General features: G+C 40.6%; 1 protein-coding gene across 1 annotated transcript in view; it reads left to right on the forward strand.

Moving 5' to 3' along the window:
* The first annotated feature begins 3,444 nt into the window (after nt 1–3,444).
* Nucleotides 3,445–17,824, forward strand: part of LOC121944010 (synaptotagmin-7-like) — a 134,690-nt gene continuing 120,310 nt past the window's right edge. The window contains exon 1 of the mRNA XM_042487660.1: nt 3,445–3,478. Coding sequence (XP_042343594.1) covers nt 3,445–3,478 — 34 coding nt within the window. The remainder of the gene's footprint in view (nt 3,479–17,824) is intronic.

The raw sequence follows: 17,824 nt of genomic DNA on the forward strand, positions 1-17,824 counted from the left end.
TTGTTATTGGAGCAAGCATGACGTGGTTGAATTCCTCAGGTCTTCTAGTTTCTAATGATATCAGTATCATTATGATAACTTTAAAACTCAGCGGGGTGCAGCCTCATAAAGTCAGGAATATCAGACAGCAATTAATGTTTCTTTTTTAAAAAATCGCGATATGTACAGGCCTTAACCACATCACAATCAATGCATTAATGCTGACAGCCCTATTTAAAACGCATTGCATGTGCATTTTGTTTTGTATTCTCCAGAAGACAGTATGTTGAAAAATTCAAAATCTGATATGAATTTTGTGAAAACATAATCAGTAATATGCATCATAAACTTAATGCATCATTACAAAATCAAATTAAAGTATTTCCACTCCAATGGACGGATATCTAAAAAAAAAAAAGCCATGCTTGTTGAAAATGGGCGTGGCTTTACCACAAGCCCACTTTAGGTGATGTAAAACACTGTGATTGGTGTATAGAGATATCATCAACTAAGTCTGTGCATTTGGGTGTCAGATGACAGTAATCATAGATCTAGACGTCTTAGACAAGTTATGTCCATTGGAATGGACGAGGGATCTGAACGGATATTTATAGCAAGAAGAGTTACTCCAATATAAATTAAACAACAACCAAAACAACAGTTTACAAACTCTCACACAACTCATGCAGTATAATCCAAGTCTCATTTATCCGATTAATTCTCAGTACTTCTCAAACACGTTTATTTACTTAAAACGCTATTATTTAAAACACATCACAAAAAGTGTCATGCATGGCTGGGTAACCTGCCTCGGCATGCGCGTGCGCCCTGCTCAGGTAGAGCTCACACGCAGGCGCGTCCTTTGGCACGGTCAGGGCGCGCTACTCATAGACGGAAGTGTTTTATGTTGTAACTTTTAGCGAAAAAAATGTATGTCTTTGGAAAGTACTGAGCACACAACTGGATAGTAGAGATTTCGACTATACTGCTAGAGTTGTGTGAGAGTTTGTAAACGTGTGTTTTATGTAGTCTAGCTGTTGTTAAACAGGGTCCCAGTGAGTTTTATTCATGAAGACTATTCCCCTCTCTGGATTCTCATTCACTGTGGATGCATGCAAGAAAAAAAAGTTTTCTTCACGAATTCAAGATAACATGCGGTGAGTAACTGACAGCCTATTCTAATAGACTAGCCATTTTGCGAGTGAAATATTTAAATGAAAAAATGTGGAAATAACAGGAATAGCTACAGAAGATAGTAGTTGCACTAAATGTGTAAATGGATGTGATAAATATGTGAAGATGTGTTGCAATTGTCTCAGGAGAGCTCTGTGTTTCTAGGTTATAATTATATATATATATATGAGACAACACTGTCAAATCTGACAAGGAAAAGGGAAAGTAAATATATCTAGCTATAAATCTTAGTTTATGTTTCCTTTCCAGTTTACTTGAAATTTAGCTATTTTTACTGAATTTTGTGAAGCTGTTACAACTTAAAAAAAATGAAATTACCTTGTTCTTTTGAAGTGTTAGCTACTCAAATAGCAAGTTAATATGACTTAACTTGATCATCATAAAGAGGATTTTGCCAGTGATGAAGTTAAGAGATTTGGGAGTTCTGTGTTCTTAACATGTGCAAGAAAAGGCAAATATAATTGACTAGTTTGCAACTGGCAGAACATAGATATATAGCACAGTAAACTTTGCTTACCAATGTTGCTAAAAAGTAGAAGGATTAATTTAATGTAAACATGTCATTTTTAAAAAAAAAATTGCAACAACTTATTGTAAATTAAGCAAACATAACCAAATTTTAAGTGAACTTAATTGCATATAAGTATCCTAAATATGAATTACAATTAATAGTTATATTTCATTTCATTTTTCAAGGCAATCGATTTCCTAGATTTTTTAAGAAAAGTAAAATCAACTGTCAGATTTTACATTGACAGCGTCAAATCAACCTTCCAGGTGTATCTCACCATAGTTTAGATGATAGTTTAGATGTTTTGAAAATTCACTCTGTTACTTTTTTCATATTTGCAAAAAGGAGGGTTGATGAATCTCATGTTACACAACAACTAACGTGAGAACAGAGACACAGCATGAAATTCATCACAATGAGAAGGAGAATAATTTCTATCCAGCTGTATAAAAATCAAAATTGTAGGAGTCCGTTGTTTAAAAACCTCTCTGCAAACTCAGCGTTGGAAGTATTAAAATTACGACGAGCTTTGGTACATCTTATATATTTAACAGCCTACAATAATAATGATAATACTGCATGTGAGGGATGGTGCCGGCTATCAGCAGCCGGCTGACTGCCACTGATTGATGTGTAACACTAGAGACCGCCAGTGAGCCATGCTGCGCGCGTGGCTCTGGGCGAACGTGAATGGTGAGTAAATGCGCCTTATCGACTGTATGGGCCTATCGGCTGTGATGGCATGATGGTCATTATGAAAGCACACGGGCAGCTCGTGACACTGACACTAATGAAAAAACCTTAAAGAGGCTCAACACGTGAGCGAGAGGTTGTGGGCTACAACTTCGGCAGGTTGTGCGTAAAAAAGGTATGCGCCGAGATCACACGTGAATCCCATTGATTTATTCCACGTTTAATCACCGGTATAATGATGATGATTGATGATCGGGACTGACTGTTGGAAACATATCCATCTAATTTCTGGCTCAAATACCAGGTTTTTCTCAATACTTGTGTTTCCATCTGCGCTCTCTATGTCACAGAGCAGCGGTAAGCCTCTATACTACACTGTATATGGATTAATATAGCCGGCTGTCTGTCATAATTACCACTATTATCAAAATGGGTGGCTACAACAAGCCTGAAAGCTGTGTTTTATTGCCATGGGCGTTCATTTTTGAGCGATAATGATCTTTGTAACAACACGAATTATGCATAAGAATATCCCAATTTATTTCTGTCACCATGAGCCGCTGATTAATGTGTAGTTTGGGAGTGAAAGTGTGCGCAAAATGTCTCTCTGGAGCCTCAGATGAAATGGTCAACAACACTGAGGGCGCACGGATTCCTCCCCTCAGCTGAGTAGACGACCTCCTACCGACTTACTTCACGTCACCCCGCCCGTCTGCCTGCCGTCTCCTCCCTAAAACCTTTTCTGCTGCGACCATCCCTTTGAGCGACTCTGGGCTTAGGGGGAAAAGACACTGAGAGAGACAGCGGGAGAAAGTGAGAGAGAGAGCACAAATTACACGCAGACTCCCCAACATCACCTAGACTACCTGCTCCATCCAGCACAACAAGGAGGAGGAGGACGCACAAGTGCAGGCGCGTCCATGCGTGCCAGCCGAACAAGACAATAAGCGGGCAAAAAAGGAAACCACACGCTGGAATAAGAGTTGATCTTGAGAAACTCTTTAGGGGGAAAAAAGAGCGCAGCTTTGCTACAAGAAAGCCTAAATGAGTACATGGTAAGAAGAGTCATGCATCTCAACAGAGAAGAAGATAACAGCAAAGGTGAGCCAAAGATTTCAGCGGCCATCGGTGGATGGGTTTAATCCTCTGTATAGTTCAAAGCTCTCGCGTTGGTTGCCAGATGCCCTTGAGTGTGTCATGTTGATGTCAAGTAATGATGCTGGGGGTCATTCCAACAAGATGTGATGGTTTCTGTTATTGCCTGTCTGCCTTTCGCCAAAAAAAGAGCCTTGCATGGCAGCGAGAAGGGCTGTTGCATATACACCCCAAGGTGGCAATGTGGGGACTGTCTGTGAGAGACAGTCACTTGAGCACTTGTTGTGTCGTTTTTCGCACGAGGTGACCTGAGCGTAAATGCACAAGGTCATCCATCCTCGGTCATATTGATGAGCAGCGTGTCGGTGTAGCTGCGAGGTGCGTGTGTTTGCACTGTTGTCTGTAATTGAGTCGCCACGGATGTGTGTCCTCCGTTGTGGTCGGAGGGGAGAATTAGAGAGCAGACGGTGTGTAATGACACGAACCCCTCCATCAGGATAAGTAATGATGGAGTAAATAGCTTGTGATGCCTCTACCAGAGACATGCATTGTATTTTTTAACTCCTAATCTTTGAACTGAGGTCGAGGTCACTGACTAACACCTGATGCTGAAGGAGATTTGCCTCTGACTGTCTGTCGACATGACGCAGCTTGTGTCTTATTATACATTGTTAAATAAACACCAATAGGACTTGACTTGTGTCCACCACACCCACATGGAGTATGTTCAGCATCATTTTATGGACAGTGTGTCTATGGCATGCATAACCTGCAGACTTGTATCACCAATTTATTGCATGCAATATTCAAAAACACTCCAACTGCACATGCAAATGTAAAATAAGTGAGGTATCAGCAGTGCGATTCAGATCAGACGCCTATTGTCTTTAGTTAAAATTTTGAGAACGCTATACCCCAAAGTAAGTGTTTCTCTATAAACTCACATCCGAGCAGCATGCTGATAATGATTTAATATTGCTGGCAAGGGAATACAGTATTTTGTTTTTTTTTATGCGCAGCTGTCAAGCTTTATGGCCGGCTAATATCTTTGTTTTTACCAGCTGTAAAGCATGCTGTTCAGTGAGGAGTTCCCTGTGTGGTGAGTGGCGCCCTGCTCAGTGGCACTCTGCATCGTCCCTCATCCAAAATCAAAATGTCTTACGACCTCATTGCCAGATATGGGTTCACCAGGGACAAAAGATGAGTCACCATCTGCAACTAGAAGTGATTTCATGATTACATGACAGGTGCATATGTTTGTGAGTGTGTGTGTGTGTGTGTGTGTGTGTGTCAGACAGAGAGAGAAAGAGAGAGAGAGAGTCTGAAAGTGGGAGGGAATGTGTGAGAGAGAGGTGTGCAAGTCAAAAAGCATTGGTGAAAAGGTGAAAAACATAACAGCAGCCACACTGAAGCACTCAGTTTTTTTATTTTAAAAAATACTGGTGTAAAAGTTTTCTGTAAATGCAGTTGAAGCAACTTTTTGATAATGAAAAAATAATAATAAACACCAGTGATAACAGTGCTGCCACTACAGATAATAATAACAACGAATATAGTGGTAGATTGATGGAATACTTGATTAATCACAACGGGAAATTGCAGCATTACAGCAGCCAGTAGTAATAATGATAATAGAAATTCCAGGAAACATCTCCTCATTTAGTTGATTTCCCCAGCGGGTAAAAAAGTAGAGCAAAATATCTCAATGAAATATACAGTAAATAATTAAAGTGTGTGATATTAAAAAGTATGAAGTGCTGATGTTAATATTTTTTAGGTTTACAAATGCTCACATCACCATACTCTGGTAAACATTCACTTCAAATTACATTTATTTCATGAAGTAAATATCTTCCATAAAACTGATGTGATGATGAAACAGAAACAGTAACACTGCAGTAATACAATAATAATGAAAAACTTTGTGCCAAAAGAAGCAAGCTGACTGGTTTTTTTTTATCCGTCTTTACAGTAAATCTGTTACTCTGACAAACAGCTGTTAACAGTGAAACTTATTGTGTGTGACATTTTAAAGATGCCTGAAGTTCTTTAATGTTTAAGGCTATAGCCTGTTTTACCGCTTAAACCCTCAACTGGAGCAGATGGTGTTTTATGGTTACAGGCTGTCTGCTGTGTCAAACTGAATCAGATCAATAGCTCAGATTCATTATCAGAAAATGTATATGCTCAGCCCCAAGCGTTAATTGTCACGTTGCATTAAATTAGGGTAGTCTACACCAGTGGTTCCTAAACTTTCTCCTTAAGGGTCCCCTTCTCTGTCATTGAGTGAACTGATGACTGCTGAGTAAACTGACAACTGCTGACTAAGTGACATATTTTATGCATATTTCATATTATGTTCAATGCATAACAATATCGCCACAGAATAACTAATAATCTGTAAAAAAATAACCCAAATAGTAAATGCAAAAACTGCAGGAAGTTTCTGTGAAAAATTCAGATTCATTTTGAGCAGATATTTTTTCCTGTGAATATTGCATTAATGAGTTTCCAGTGAGATATTTTTATGGCCTTTTTTATATTATTCTTTGCAATTTGTTTTTTTTTTCCCATCATATACACCTCATAAACTATTTTTTTGTGTTTTAGTCTCTCAGATGCTCAGCCATTGTTCTGTCAGCTCTGTGGTTGGTTCAACTGCATACTTTTGTAATGCAAGACAAGGCTGGTTAGCAGGAGGTGAAGGTTTGGGGTGACCTCTAGCTCACCTGGTAGAGTGCGCGCTCCAAATGGCTCGGGCCTCTGCAGCAGCCCGAATTCAAGTCCAACCTGTGGCCCTTTGCTGTGTGTCATTCTCCCTTCTCTCTCCCAGCTTTCCTGTCTACCTCAACCTGTCCTATCAATAAAAGGAAAAGATGCCTCCCCCCAAAATAACCTAAAAAAAGGTGAAAGCTTTGTAAATATAGCTTGTGTTCAGGCCTTCACCACGCCCTTATTCTGTGAGATGTTTTCAAGTTAACCCTTGAGGAAATTGGTTCTTTCTTTCTTTCAAAAATATGGGAAAAAGGCAATGTGCAATGAAAGAAGAAATTACCTAAAACTTAAAAGAAAATAATAAAAAGTCCAAGAAAATTACCTGAAAACTTGTAAAAACAAATAAAATATAAAGTTAGAAAAAAGTAATATATAATAATAGCACCACAGGTAGGAGGAAAAGTAGGTATTTTAGATTTTCGTGTGAGCTATCCCTTTAAAATCTGCATACTTCGTTGCAGAGAACTCAATTGGATATCTTTAAAAGTCAATAAAAACTGAGTCTCCTTCTGAATTAATGTAAATGAACACAGAATTATACAAGTACACTGTTCTTAACATGGCTCGAAAGGTGCACGTTAGTTAAACTGGAGATTGTACATTTGATGCAGGTGTGAATGTGAGTAAATGGTTGCCTGTCTACAAGTGTTAACTCTGCGATAGACTGACAGCCTGTTCAGATTTCATCCTGTTTCTTGCCCAATGTGAGCTGTGAGAGGCTCTAACCCCCGCCGCTGCCCTGCACAAATAAACAGGTTAGAAGGTGGAGGGATATCTGTGGAGTTTTACCGTTTTAGTCAGTAGTAGCTCAGTTTTCCTGTATGTGTGGCTCGGATATGGGTTCTCGCCTTGACGTCATCAGGATATAATTTCTGGTTGCTGCCACATAATGACTCATAAAAAGACAGTGAATCTAAACGTTGGCAGCTCTTCATGCTGCAATTATTTATTCTAGTGAGCTGAGCCTCATTTGTGTTGATGTCAGTGAATGGGTTTAAATTTGATGCCACAATGTAAGGTCCATGTTTTTCTGAATAGCTCATTGATCAGGCTGTCCAAATCTGTTGAGTAAGAGTAGACTACATAACCTGCTCTCTACAGGATGTTATTGTGTATTTCTTTAGAGGAGTACAGTGAATTGTATCTGATAAAACGTGTGGTGAATAAGAGGAAAGGCTGCATTGTGGAGCATAAGCAGAGATACTCTCTAAAGTGGTGCAGGTGTAAATGTCAGGTGTCAAGTAGGCCTCAATGCAAGGTGCAGCAGAGAATCATTATTAGTCCGACACGTGAACAGTTGGAGATAATTGCTTAATATTAGTAGTATTCAGATTCAGTGGGAAATGTTTAATTATGTTATGGTTCATAACTAATGGGCTGGAATCTTATTAGTGGTTTGAGACAAGCTGCAAGAAAGAGAAGCGAGAGACAGAGCAGTAATTAATAAAATCTGAGACAAAGGTAGTTGTATTCCCTGTTTAACTCTGAGACACAGTGTTGGGAAGCAAGCCACTTAGATTTAGAGACTCAAGGGACGAGACGCTAAGGCCATGAAAGGGGAATTATTGCTCTGTTCTACTTAGCTGCACACATATTTACAACCAAAGAGGAATATGATAGACGTTCACATCATAATGATAGCTGAAGAGAAAAGTCAGACTGGAGGGAGGGCCAAAAGAAGATGCAATGTGTCGCAGAGAGGGAGACGGGTTTGTGCGTGTTGAGCAGGCTGAATGAATTTCAGTTTCAGTTAAATGTCAAAATGATTTCCCTCGTGGTGTACAATTTGAAATCAAAGAATCAACAAAAACATTTTTTTTCCTCTGATGAAGACGTCATGTTGAGACACGTCAGCAGATTTTGTCGGTTTGTTGAGTTGTAAATAAAATAACCAAAATGTGCTTTTGTATCACTATGGGAATGTCCTTTTTTCTAAAGCCACGGCTTTAACAGACAACTAGTCAGCTCTCCAAATTAAATGACAAAACACTTTGTTTGTCCTTGCACTCTACACCGAAACATACAGTTTCTCAGGGTTTTCCCCTGAACAGTTGATAGGCTCGGTGGCAAGTATCTTTTGATGGCGGCCCACTGCTGGCCAGCAACAGACTAATGGCAGCATCTGGGGCGCATACCATAATTTCTGTGATAACAGACTGACAGACAGAGGGCTCTAAACTAACTATCTTTGTTTTTACACGTTACTATCAGTTACAATCATTAAATTTTCCAATTAAACATATTTGTTTTGATGCAGCCAAGTTAAATGAAAAATGTTTTTCTATGTTAAAAAAGCAGAATTTGATCTCATAGATATTCATATAAAATATATTACAGATTTAGTGTGACGGCCAACTCATGAATAATTGAAATAGTGGGACAAAACATTTTCAGGATTTTATAGGGCCTGCTAAAAGTTAGAAATGACCCTGGCAGCTGGTTTGTCCACTCAGCACATTCTTATCCGAAGTCGTCACATACCACACCTTTGCAGTGGACTTTCGCGTCCAAATATTATGGTCAGGTATCCTTCTGCATCTGCTCTTTACATTCTGGGATGCCGCTACCGTGATGTCAACAAATGCACATGGTGGAATGACGCTGCACGTGGTTGTGTTGAGGCAGCAACAGCACAACACTGGGATGTCAACAAACGCACATGCTGGCATGGATGGTTAGATTTAGGCAACAAAGTCACAGATGCTTAGGTTTAGTGGAAGGAGGCACATGGGTAGGTATGGAAAAAAACATCACATTCGCATTAGAAGTGAACACCAGACTGCCAGATCAAAGTCCGGGTTTGTTCTTCTTGTCCACCTCTCCCTCCTTACTTTATGTTGTTACTGGCAGCATTTCAACCTGATGCCACACTGCCTCATTTTATGAGCGCGGGACAGTCTCAGCCCGGCTGCGCTCTGAAGTGACACTGCCCATGCGCGTTTAGGGTGGACACGGCATGTGCCGTCTGGCTGTCCGCCAGTGTATAATAACACCTGACACCGCCCAGCGGCGTTTCAAGCGCACGCAAAAGGTTCCTTTTGGCATCCTGCTCTTACATCAAAAGCACTGACAAAGCTGTGCTATTTTATGAGTTAAGAATAAGTACAGTAGCCTGGTAGCTCAGTGAATAGAGCGGCGCCCCATGTACAGAGGCTGTGTCCTTGCCGCAGTGGCCGCCAGTTTGGATCTGGCCTCGGCCCTTTGCTGCATGCCCCCCCTTTCCCCATTTCACGCCACACTGTCCTGTCAATTAAAGGCAATAAAAGCCATAAAAATAAAGAAGAAGTACAGGCTGACTCTGGGGACCTATGGCATCACTGTTGGGTGTGGTTACAGGTGCAACAGAGCCGAGGTCCTCACCACACCCATTAGTGATCCTGCGTATGGTCTCAGGTGAAAAAGGCTTGAAACACTGAAGGGCAGCCACACTAAGCTTTTCAGTCTGGTGTTAAGTTACTCTTTATTTGTTAATATTGCATTTGTTCATACTGCATAATTCAGAAAAGGAGGTTGTGCATGCAAATAAAAGAAAGTCCAGATAAAAAGTTGTTTTAAACTGTCTATGAAAAAAAAGAAAAAGCAATTTACAAAAGTCTAAAAAAAGGGCTCAATTTTTTAGGCACTTTTGAGACATTCATGATGTTGTTTGCTGGTAACTGTCACATGGAGGGTCATTAATATTAGAGCACATTCAAATAATGTATTTGTATGACTCTGAATCCCATCATAAAACTGTGTTGGCACAGACAAACACATTGTAAGATTGTAAGAAGAGACTGTATATTTGTGTATTGTGTGTGTGAGTGGTGTGTGGTTACACATGCCTGTGCTCTTACATAACTCTGTTGCAGCAGCAAGTCCATGCGAAAGACAGCATCCTAATTGTTCTCTACGTTCGCCTGGCTTCTGTCTTTTCTCATGCTTGACCCTGTTCACCATCTCGTCTGGGTGTTACTGTGTGCCTCGCAATTATTGATAAGTAGTAACATGCAAGAAAAACAGACGGCCAGAGATGGCAGAGAAGAGACTTTGGAATCTAGATACATCAAGAAAGTAGCCAACCACTGTACTAACAGTGTGGGCTGAAAATGTTACTGGCAGATATAGGGGGCTGGTTGAGAAAGACAGAAATAGATAATTGGAGACAGAGGCAGAGAGAGAGAGAGAGAGAGAGAGAGAGAGAGAGAGAGAGAGAGAGGCTGTCTAGATTTTGAGAGAATATCTGTGTTATGCCTCCCAGTAGTGAGTACTTGTGAAGAGGAAGCAAAAGAGAGAAAGAGACATACACTATGCTTTTTAATCAGTGAACTCATGAAGCAACACTGGTCTCTAGACACTGACAGTGAAGAGCAGAAAGACACAGGATAGAAAAAGAAGAAGCTGGATCTGTCTTTTTCTTTTTTGATCCTGATTTATGTTTACAGGTTTGAAAAAAAAAGGTGCTCTCCAAGCTCTTCTGTTTGGTAAAATGCTGACAACAAAAACAATACATTTAACATCTTTAAAAAAAGATTTTATTCCACTAAATATAATCAGCGTGATGTCTTGATAAGACTTGTGAGGCGAGATAGATGGATGCCTCTGTGTACATTAACATATATGACAGATTTATTTGAGCATTGACTCAAGCGTGTGATGCAAACAGCAAGAAAGTGTTGAATCTTCACATCTTCACATGCACACACATTTCTGTCTGAAGACTGTTCTCACTCCTTTTCTCTGTAGTTCCCAGAGTGCATAGCATGTAATCACATGTATTTCTAGGTATTAATTTTCACCTGTCAGCCATTAGGTTGTGATGCATGTAGATCAGGATACTGCTTATTTGGGTGCCACTTTTGCAAAATGCCAGGAGACCGGGGGCCAGTCGCTGTAGCCCCATACATGTGTCTAGGATTTAGGATGTTTCTCGGATTTGAAGAGATTTCTAGGATTTTAGGATGTTTTTAGGACTTTAAGAAGCTTCTTGGATTTTTGGACATTTCTAGGATTTTAGAATGTTTCTAAGATTATTAGGACATTTCTAGGATTTTAAGAGATTTCTAGGATTTCTGAATGTTTCTAGGACATTTGTAGGATTTCAGGACATTTGTCTGATTTTAGGTCGTTTCTAGAATTTGGGGACATTAATGGCTTAGCTAGGACCTCTGTCAGATGGCGTGGGGCATCCTCCACTGGCACTTTTTGAATAAACAAGCTCTGTTTTGATGCTGTTTTATGCACTTTGGCACTTTATATATAGTAAAAGTACAATAACAATTCCCAATATGAATCACTTTATTTTTATTGTGAATGAGAAAATGGTTTGAGGGCCACCTGGCACCATAAGTCCAGTACCACTGAAAAAGACAATATTCCTACTAAGCTGTTTATATGTCTAATGAAAATGAATATTCCGCAAACAATCCCGTTTACATGCAACCATGCATACTCTGATTAACATGCCCCAGCATGTCACTTATCACATCAAAATATGGAGAACAGCCAGAGCTGCTTGTCATTTTGCTTCTTTGCATCAAAACAGGATTTTTTCACAGTTTCCCGCTGGTGGCGGACTCATTGGACTCCCTCTTTCCTTCATTCACCTTCTTGAAAAGGTCGGTACGGCAATATTTGTGCATATCCAAAAATCTGTTGATCTGAGTCCTTCATAAAGTTTAAAGGCAGGTTTGTTTCTTCTTCCGACTAGATATGAGGGATTTTCTTTTGCATGCATCTCTACCCCACAGCTTTGCAAACTGTTTGCGAGTTAGTTTGTTTACAATGTTGTCCATGACAACGTATAGAGTGGACCGTAAACAGACGAGAGATCGAGTGTTGCAATCAGCAGCGAAAACCCCAGTTGAGACACATATTCCTTTGCTGTATACATGCCCATGCAATGCTCCAAAACCTGATTAATACCAGCATATCCCATGTTTTAATCATAAAATGCTAAATTCGTAAAACGACCTGATTCGGAATATCTAAACGGAATGTGCTGTTTTTATGACCGGCATCAAATTCAGAATATTATCACATTCAGAATAATAGAGGAATACTGGTGTGCATGTAACCGTAGTCTTTGTCTCCTGGGAAAACTCTCGTGCTTTTCTAGAAGCTTAATGAACAGTGAAGCTATTTAGATAAGGTCACGCTTCTCACAGGCCCTCTGGTTGGCCCTAACTGGAAACCCACTTCTGCCCAACAAACTCAAAGTGCTGATTATCTTTATTTTTGGTAGATACGTAGGAGAGGAGAGAAAGATATGTTTTGGGACTCCTGTCTCAATCCACAGTGGCCTTGTGTGACTCTGAGAGGCTCTCAGGATGAGTAAGGCGGAGGGCTATTTGTGGTCTCTATTCCTGCCTAGACTTGAGAGAAAGGAGCACTGTCGCATGAAGAGTAAGAGTGTAACTTGGCTGTCCCCAGTATTATTGAACAGGACACAAAAATTAATTGTTTAAGTGGAGGATTAATGGCTGTCTGTAATAACAGATAGAAGGATGGATGACAAAGAATAGGAAATAACCCAGATACAAGACGTGTGCACCCCACCCAGACTGAGAGAGGCGAACAGGATATTATAAGAACAGATAGCAGCAGTCTAGCCAGGAACAGATGGTGAGAAGGAGCTACACACCGACGGGATCTTCCTGCCAATACAGAGAATAGTGTCAGCTTTTACATGCGCAGATGCATACTAACAGTCTTGGACTTGTAAAAGTCTTGATGAGGTAGCGTCAGTGATCTCAAATAGCTATGTTGCTGTCACTGTCACTCCCCTTCATTTCCTCTCTCCTCTTTTGTTCAGTTTTCTTTTCTTTGCCGCTCTCTGTTACTGTACCAACGCTCGTCCTCTTCTACAACATCCACACTGCAGTTCTTTATTGTGTCACTTTGAAATTTTATGATAATACATTGCTGATGCCTGACTGATGCACTGCACTTTCGTTTGATCCAGTTTTGGATCCCTATTCCCGGCAAAAACATTTATGTCCGACTGGTAAATTATTCATTACAGGTAGTAGAGAGGCAATATAATTAAATAAGCTAATGCAAAGAAGCTCTCAGGGACTATTAAATGTAGCACGAATGTTTAGCTCGCAGTTAATTAGGTTTATACTTTGTCTGATGCACATCAGACATCCCAACCAAAGCGTCCCCCAGGGGGTAGAGCACGCACCGGCTTGTGTCTAGGTAGCATGCGGAGTCCTGAGAGTCGTGGAGGCCTGTCTTGTGGACTCTGTAGGCCTGGTTGAATTACTGAACAAAAATGACCACAAAGGGACTACAAAGTGACACAAGATGACTATGAAGACACAAAACAATCAAAAAATACACATACATATCTCAAAGAGAGAGCAAACAACCATAAAGAGTTGCAAAGTTACTACAAAGCAACAGAACACAACCAAAATGGCACAAATATACCTCAAAGAGACACAACATGACAGCAACAGATGCAAAGAAAAACAAAGAGACACAAAACGACTACAAAAATTCACAAATCTACTACTACAACTAGGTCACAAATATACCTTGAGTTTCAAATGACCCTCCAAGACACACAAAATGACTATAAAGAAATAAAACAACCAAAAAAAAGACACAAATATACCTTAAAAAACACCAAATGACCACAAAGTGATGAAAAGGAACTAAACAAAACTACCAAGAAATACACAAATACATCTCAAAGGGGCACAGAATGATTTCAAAGAGATGAAAAGGAACAACAAGGACTCACAAATATACTTTGAAGAGACAACAAACGACCACAAAGGGATGCAATAATACTACAGAGACACAAAAAGACCAAAAAGTGGCAAAATTATACCTTAAAGAGACAGAAAACAAAGAGACATGTTAAAAGATGCATTAAAACTACAAAGAGATTCAAAAACTCCACTAAGTCTGTGTGTCTTGTACCTGAGGTGGTGGGGCCTTTTAGGAGTATCTGAGCCCAGGACCCCATTGTTTTATATCCGCCCCTGCCTGTATGGAGAGCTGGTGCATATTAGAACTGCTGGGTTCACCTTAATTGACACAAACTTACCATATTTCTTGCTTTGGCACAAATTCTCATGTCGCTTTTTTTGCAAACTTTCGCTCATGCCCTGAATAGGCAGTCGGTATTCACTTTTAAAAAGATGTACAATACATGATTGACAAGTATTCTCCTCGACTAAAACATCTGCGTTAACCTCTTGTGCACCAGACTGGATAAATGTAGCGCTCTCTGGGCTGTCAGAGGTCTGTGGTTCCTCAGGGCAGCTGTCCTGGGAACGATGTCTTACATTATTCATCAAAATCAGTTTCTGTTAAATCCGAGGTAAGATACAGCTCATGCAGTTGCAGAAACCTGCATGATTAGCTGCAGTATGAGGTTACTGAGAGTCAGGCCAAGTCACGTCGTAATCACTCCCTGTAATTTACTGTTTGATCTGGCCTCCAGCTACAAGGGTCAATGACATCCCAGTCGATGGTTTTTCAGACTAATATAGAAAATATACAGCGTATTTGTGAGAATCCCGGCTTCAACTCTCTGTTTATATTAGTTTATATTAGCAATCTTTTGCTTATTTTCTTGATTAACAGACTTATTTTTTAGTTTATAAAAGGTCAGAAAAAGTGTCAAAAGCCCTCCACCAGTTCTCAGAGTCCAGTCTTTGAATGAGTTTTGTTCGAACAACAGTATAAAAAAAGCAAAACAAAACTCATATATTCAGTCTACAGTAATATAACAATCATAGAAAAGCAGCAAATTCAAATTTCACAAGTTGGAGATTTTGGAATCAGAGCATATTTGATATTTTTAGACATGTTAGCAGCATTGCTCCAGGGATGGTAATATGTATCTATTGGCAGTAACGCCAGATTGGGCTACTTTTTATTAAATTGGGCGGGTTGTGATAATTTTGCCTACTTCTTCTGCCATTTGGGTGGTTTCCACCAGCGAACAGTTAGGCTATATTCCAATAAACCTGCCCCTCTGTTCATTTTAGAAACAATGGCATAGGTTTTGTTTAGACACTGGGGGTTGACATATGAAACAGGAGGTTTGGGGGTCCTCTGCAAGAACATTTTGAGCATCAGTCACATCATTTTTTGCATTCCGGCAAATCTGTATGCACCTTTTCTGCATCGTGTTATGGTATAAACTGTCACGGTCTTGGAGAGCAGGTAGCAGGCTTGGACCCAAATGCAGACAACAAAAGAGGCAGCTGGAGGAATTCAAAGATTCATCTCAAAAAGCTCACAGTCCCACAATCAGGAAGGTGAAAGCAGGCATGCACAGGAGAGCAGGCAACAGAAGTCCAACCAAAAATGAACTGACAAAGAACAAAGGAACTGGGCAGGTATAAGTAGAGACACACTGATTGGGGAAGTGAGAACAGGTTGGAGGACCAGTGAGGGACAGATGAAAGTAGTCAGGGTGAGGGAGACAATCAGACCTAGTGGGAGAAGACAAGCGCAGGAAGTGAAGTGATCTAAAATGAGAGGAGATGTGAGTGGTGCCTTTTGGTGTTGCGCACTTATGCTATAAGCCCTGACAGAGTGGCGCTATTCTACGAGTTCTGAATGAGTACGGGCCGGCATATAAAAACACTACTAAATGCTCTGTCCGGACACATTACAAACTGAAGCCACCCAGCAGCATATCATGCTGCCGCAAAAGGACTCTATTGGTGTCGGTACCTTATGGCGAAATCACTGACAAAGCGGTGGTATTTGACGACTTTGTAATGAGAACTTGCTAATTATGCCTCGGTTCAGCCTCACAGATGTGCTAACTGACTAGTTCTGCCACATTATAGAGAGTTAAATGGCAAATGATTTTTAAAATTGTTGCCAATTAAGTTTTGTTGATTGACTGTCTCTCCAGATGAGGCGGCTGAAGAATGCAAATGCCCCCTCCCCCTCTGTTTCAGACAGAGGCACAATGTCTGACCTGACAATCCGCACTGTAATGTCTGAGAATTTGAGCTGCTTCCCCCCGTCAACCTTCACCTGCCAGTTTCAGTCTGCTCTGAGGCCTGGCACATCCCCACTTTTGTCTCTTCCTCAACGATGGAAGCAGCGGTCTGCGTTGCTGGGTGAGGTGGCTCGCCTTGGACGGAGGCCCCCGAGGATGATGTCTGCTACAGCCTTCGGCACCTGGTCACCGTGCGGCCACTGTGTCCATTCTCAGGGCCGCTGAGCAGCTGCAGCTGAAGATTTGCGGCAGCGTTCTTCTCCTGAGGCTCAGAGGGTATGGAGGTGACTCAGCCTTGCTCCTGAAGAACAGACCGGACAGGCTGTTGCAGAGGCAGTGAATTAATTTAAGAAAACTCTTAGCAGGTTGCAATTAAATGTACTTCTCTCACTGAATTCCCATCTGTCTCTCCAGCTTTTTTTTTTTGTAGATTTCCTTCTTGATTGTGCAGCACATTACTCTTTCCCTTTGATATGTTTTGTACAGTTATTTGTACAGTACTCATGTATTCCCTGAGTAGCTATTGACTACAAATATGTATTCTCTCCTCCCTTCACTCATCAGTAGTCTGCTCAGTCTTGGTGCACAGCTCTTATTATCTGTTGTTTGTATGGCCGGCACTGTGAGATACTGTTATGTATCTTACAGTGGATTCAGTGGGTTTATGTTGAGGATCCACAGAAAAGACAGAAAGGTTATTTAGAAAGTATAAATGCACATATAGAATAAAAAGTGCCTTTAAAAGCCTGGAATGACCTGCACAACCTTTTGATACAAGCCACCCATATTTTCCATTAAAACTAAACGCCCACCACCTGTTCACTGATGAATGTAATTGCCATATTCTTGTTATCAGCTATCTATACTGTCCCCTCCACAGGGGAATGAGGTGAAGAAATATGAGCGTGTTTGTTTACAGGTTAGCCAAATCGGGGGTCCCAACCCGTTTGTAAATGAGGGTGTTTGCTCATGCATATGTGCGTGTGACTGCGTTTGCAATGATGTGTGAAAATGTCCACATCAATTTTTGCATTAGTGTCAAGCTGATGTTCTCCTGCTCCGGCGTCACTTCTGCTCCTTTCTCCTTCAATTCCCTTCCCTCTGCTTTTAATGGATTGTTTTTTTTATTTTGCCTGTATGTCTAAAACCATCATACGTTCAAAACTGCTTAAATTATAGTGATGGAAAGTGGCCAAGAATGGAGAGGGGAAGGAACAGGAGGAGGATGCAACGCAATGATGGCACTTCCATTGAGGATTTGGAAGAGAGAAGCAGAGATGATTTGCAGAGGGGAAAAAAACACAGATTCAAGGAAGAGAAGAGTCAATATTTCCGCATTTATCTCAAGTATGAGAAACAGAAAATAAGCCCAAGGCTGGGCCAGCTGAGGCCCTAAATATGCAATAGTTCTACCTTTATGCACTACTAAGCCCAGACATTTTCACCCGTCTCAGACAGACACAGTAAGACGGGATAAAACAGCGTCAGAGATTCCTCTGAATCAACATGTTATCAACATGTGTTTGTGACCATTCTCCTGATAAGATTTTAACAAGAGTCTGACACAGTGGTTGGCTTCAGCATGAAAGAGGGATTACTATAGGAGCTGTAGGATTACT

The sequence above is a fragment of the Plectropomus leopardus genome, chromosome 1 (genome assembly GCF_008729295.1).
Source record: "Plectropomus leopardus isolate mb chromosome 1, YSFRI_Pleo_2.0, whole genome shotgun sequence".
Classification (NCBI taxonomy): Eukaryota; Metazoa; Chordata; class Actinopteri; order Perciformes; family Serranidae; genus Plectropomus; species Plectropomus leopardus.